This window comes from Ostrinia nubilalis, chromosome 25, assembly GCF_963855985.1.
Source record: "Ostrinia nubilalis chromosome 25, ilOstNubi1.1, whole genome shotgun sequence".
Lineage (NCBI taxonomy): Eukaryota > Metazoa > Arthropoda > Insecta > Lepidoptera > Crambidae > Ostrinia > Ostrinia nubilalis.
Window position 1 is genome coordinate 1,363,423 of NC_087112.1, and position 4,389 is coordinate 1,367,811.

Below are 4,389 nucleotides of genomic sequence, written 5' to 3' on the forward strand. Positions count from 1 at the left end.
ACTGTCAAAAGCACATGTCAAAATGTCAAAAAACATAACCTCGTGTGATTTTTGTTGTGTTGGAGAATTTTGATTATTTTCTCATGAAGATTGCATTGAAAACATTCGAAACTTGTTCCGGTGTATAAATCTCATCATGACTTGTCCTGAAATTGAAGATATTATCCAAAAGTTTAATTCCTTCACCGAAAAACCGGTGAATTTCCTTACGGTACAAAGTGGTATTAAAGATGATGTGAAAAACTTGGTAAAATCTCTTTACGATTACACTAAAAGTGAAGAACCGAATAATAAAAAGAAGAAGAAGACTGCTCTACGTAAGCTCATCGTGCAGGACTTCGATGAAGAGCAAATATGGCAGCAAATCGAACTTCAGAATACTGAATGTTGGGACCAACTTGTATGGGATGTAGCGAACTGTGTATCTGCGAAAAAGGACCTTGTGTGGCCTGTGGAGACCGGTAAGAAGCCTAAGCCGCCTAAAAATGTGCCTATAGAGGATGAAGAAGATTGCGCGCCATCTGATGAACAGGATGATGGTATATCTGAAGCCGAAGGTGAAGATGATATGTCTGAGGCAGAAGGTGATGATGATGAGTCAGAAAAGCCGTCCAAAAAGTCTAAAATCAATAAAAACTCCAATGAAACCTCAAGGAAAAAGTTCAAGCCATCGATTGTCGATGACAAGTTTTTCAAACTGCAAGAAATGGAGAAATTTTTGCTGGATGAAGAGAAAAAGGAAGGCAAAAAGGGGGGCAAAGATGAATCAGATAGTGAAGAGGAATTACCTTTATTTGAGGATATTGATGATGAGGGATCCGGGGAAGAGGATATGATGTACACAGACTTCTTTGGGGAGCAAGAGGGTGATCAAGATAATTTCGATGAAGAATATCAGGATGAAGATGATGTTGAAGATGATTTGGAAATGGAACAGGAACAATTGGAACAAAGGAGTGCAGAAAAAAAAGAAAAATCAAAAAAGAAAGACAAAAGAGTCACTTTTGCTGATGAGTCTTCAGATGATGACTCTGATGATAGCACACAAAATGATCAGATTGTTAAGAATTTACAACCAAACAAAGATGAGAAGAAATCTGACTTTGAATTACGTCAGCAGCGATTACAACAAACAATAACTAGGCTTGAAGAAAAAAATCTAAAAGAAGCTCCATGGCAGTTGAAAGGCGAAGTTGATGCTACGAAACGTCCACAAAACTCTCTATTACAAGAAGTGGTAGATTTTGATCTGACTAGCAGACCAGCCCCAATCATTACGGAGCAAACTACCATCACATTGGAAGACATTATCAAACGCAGAGTCAAGGACAAAGCGTGGGACGACGTTGTCAGAAAAGAGAAGCCTGTTGATGACCAATTATCTTTCCGGAAGAAGGAAATCATCGACCAATCTAAGAGCAAACAAAGCTTGGCCCAAGTGTATGAAGCTGAGTATTTAAAACAAAAGCAAGCATTATCTGGAGATGTAGAAGATGAAAAAGAACCAGAACTTTATACGGAGATTAGAGAGTCTATGGACAAGGTGTTCGCTCAGCTCGATGCATTATGCAACTACCATTACACTCCGAAAGCACCACAGGCTGAAGTCAAAATTGTTAACAACACACCAGCTATCTCTATGGAGGAGGTTGCTCCGATCGCTACAAGCGATGCCAACTTATTAGCACCAGAAGAAGTCAAGAAGAAGCGCAGAGGAGATCTTATGAGCAAGGAAGAAAGGACACAGACAGACAAGAACAGGGAAAGAAGGAAAAAGAAGAAGCTGCAACGAAAGAAGGGAGGAGTAACGAAAGTAACGGACAACAGAAACACAAAGAAGGGCGTCGAAGCTAGTGATAAGTTAAAAACATCGAAAGCGTTCTTCCAACAGCTTAATGATGATTCAACTAGCCTAATTAAATCTAAGAATAAGCGTGCTGTTAAAAATAAAGGACAATAAATGGTTTATTTATTAAATTGTTTTTTATTTAACTCTCTTTAAATTCACATTTTTTAATAATTACAAGTGTAAAATAAATAACATTATTAATGTGCCACTGCTAGAAAATGTTAATAGAAGTAAATAAACCTCAGATCATAGAAGGGAATAAGGGATCCCTTCTATGATCTGAGAAATAAACAGGAATATATTGATAAGACTAAGTTTCTTACTCAACTCAACTTCATAGTCTATTTATTTATTCATACACATACTGTCCTGAACACCACCTCAGGTTTAATTATAATAGTACGAGAGCCCACGACCAAAACCATGTCTCATAGCAATACGGCTAAAACCCTATAAAATCGTTAGATTGTATGATTCTGAACCCGACTAGGTGTGTAGTAACGGTCGAAAGTGTAGCAACTGCGTGGGAGGCCATTTCTGCTGTGTCAAAAAAAAAAGACAGTCGGTATTATAGCAATACGTCTGATAGTGAAAATGTACATAGATTTTATAATTGTATTACGAAAAAGTTTGTTTTCAGACATTTTGCGCGTAGCATATAACCTGAGCGCATTTTTGAAAATGTCAACAAATTTAGCCGACCTGTATCATAGCAATACGGATAAATTTTTTTTTCAACTTTTCGTATTGCTGCCATGATTACCAAAAACCTGTTTTCAGACACTTTAAGTGTAGCATTCAACTTCATCCCAGTTTCCTTTTGTGCGATTTATTTCAGTCCTTCAACTTCAATGTTACGGTTTCGGGTAAATTCTTTGTTAATTATCATCTAATAAATTCAGGGTCGCAACATATTCATTAGTTTGTAACAGAAAATTCAAGATGCCTCAATACGATTTTTAAATGATATCGAAAAGTTGTCTGATAGAGAAGGTGCTACACTTAATTTGTCTGATATAAATTTTTTGCACATGTGGACAACTTATTTTATCATGTCCAACAATTTTCAGACATATTGCTATGATACCGATCGGTAAAATTTGTTAACATTTTCAAAACGGTCTCAAAATTTAATGCGTTCACATTTTCGTCTGAAAATTGTTTTGTTCTCATCAAATAACCAAAATTTACTAATAAAAAATATTTTCAGACGTATTGCTATGAGACATTTTATTTGTCTCATTTTTAATTTTTTTAAGTGATTTTACGGGTTTGCGCTACACCACTAACGTCTGAAAAATATGTTTCCGGTATCTCAGAACTATCATTCAACTACAGTCTGCAAATCAGACATATTGCTATGATGCAGTTCGGTAAAATTCTTTGACAATTTTGAAAATTCGGTCAGATCAAACGCTACGCGGAAAATGTCTGATATTGGTATTTTCGAGTTCAGGATAATCGTATCTATCGATTTGATGCGGTTTTGGCCGTATTGCTATGAGACAAAAATTTTGGTCGTGGGCTCTCGTACTATAATAAGTACCTATAGGTTTCAAACAAGTAACTTGTGTTGTGTATTACACAAGCCACAAAAATGGCCCAGTTAAGAAGAGACACGCGAATTAAAAGCGGTCCCTGTCCCTGGGAGCTTACGCGATTCCCTTGAATCAGCGACGCATACTTATCAAATCTGAAGTAAGTAAACCATAATACCATTTATTTTAACATAGATAGGTACGGTGGGTATGGTGTTTCGAGCTAATTTTGGATGGAAGACAACGATTCGTGAGTCAATTATTTTGGACTGGATTTTTCGGATGAAAAAAAGAAGACGAAATTTTTAGCTCTCCTTGACTTTGAATTCTGCATTAGGCTATGTAGGTAGGTAGGTACCTGCTTTGACAGGCTTTTATGAATTATTAATTTTTGATTCTGTTTTGTATACTTGCGCGTGCCGTATGAATTGCTAATAATAATGATGTAACAATGCGTTTTCCGCAATCAGCGGGTAGGTATGTACTACAACAATTACAGAAAAAGATGTCCTCCACAGTGTCCTCTCATATCGTCTAACCGAGCCGCGTCAGTGTGCGTCGTCCACGGAATGGCCTCCGCAAATTGGCGGCGTCGGTAACGCGAGCGCACTCATTAGCGAAAAACGCCGCGATATGGTGCGCGACGAATCGCAATGGACAGGAGTTACGAAAATAGGAGAGGCCCTTGAACGACTAAATATTATCTTCGTAAGGATTTAGGTTTTGTGCAGCTCTCCTCTCCATGGGTTGTCTGGAAGAGATCACTTCATAAAGATAAGATCGCCAATACTTCTATTATTATTATTAAGACACTATAAAAGACTGCAAAAGTCTGTAAGTTTTTGTGTCTTCACTTTTTCCTTTTTGTTTACGTTTGTCGTTTTAGGTGGTCTGGAAGAGATCGCTATAAAGCGGATAAGACCACCTAAATTATGCCGTCTTTTTTGTGTATTTCGTTTCTTTTCCTGTCTGTGTGGTGTACAGTCAAGTGTTTTCTATCTT

General features: G+C 37.3%; 1 protein-coding gene across 1 annotated transcript; it reads left to right on the forward strand.

Annotated features, from left to right (window-relative positions):
- Positions 1–1,977, forward strand: LOC135084296 (U3 small nucleolar ribonucleoprotein protein MPP10-like). Its single transcript, XM_063979103.1, has one exon. It carries the CDS (start codon positions 137–139, stop codon positions 1,958–1,960), a length of 1,824 nt encoding a protein of 607 aa, XP_063835173.1. The 5' UTR covers positions 1–136; the 3' UTR covers positions 1,961–1,977.
- The last annotated feature ends 2,412 nt before the right edge of the window (positions 1,978–4,389 follow it).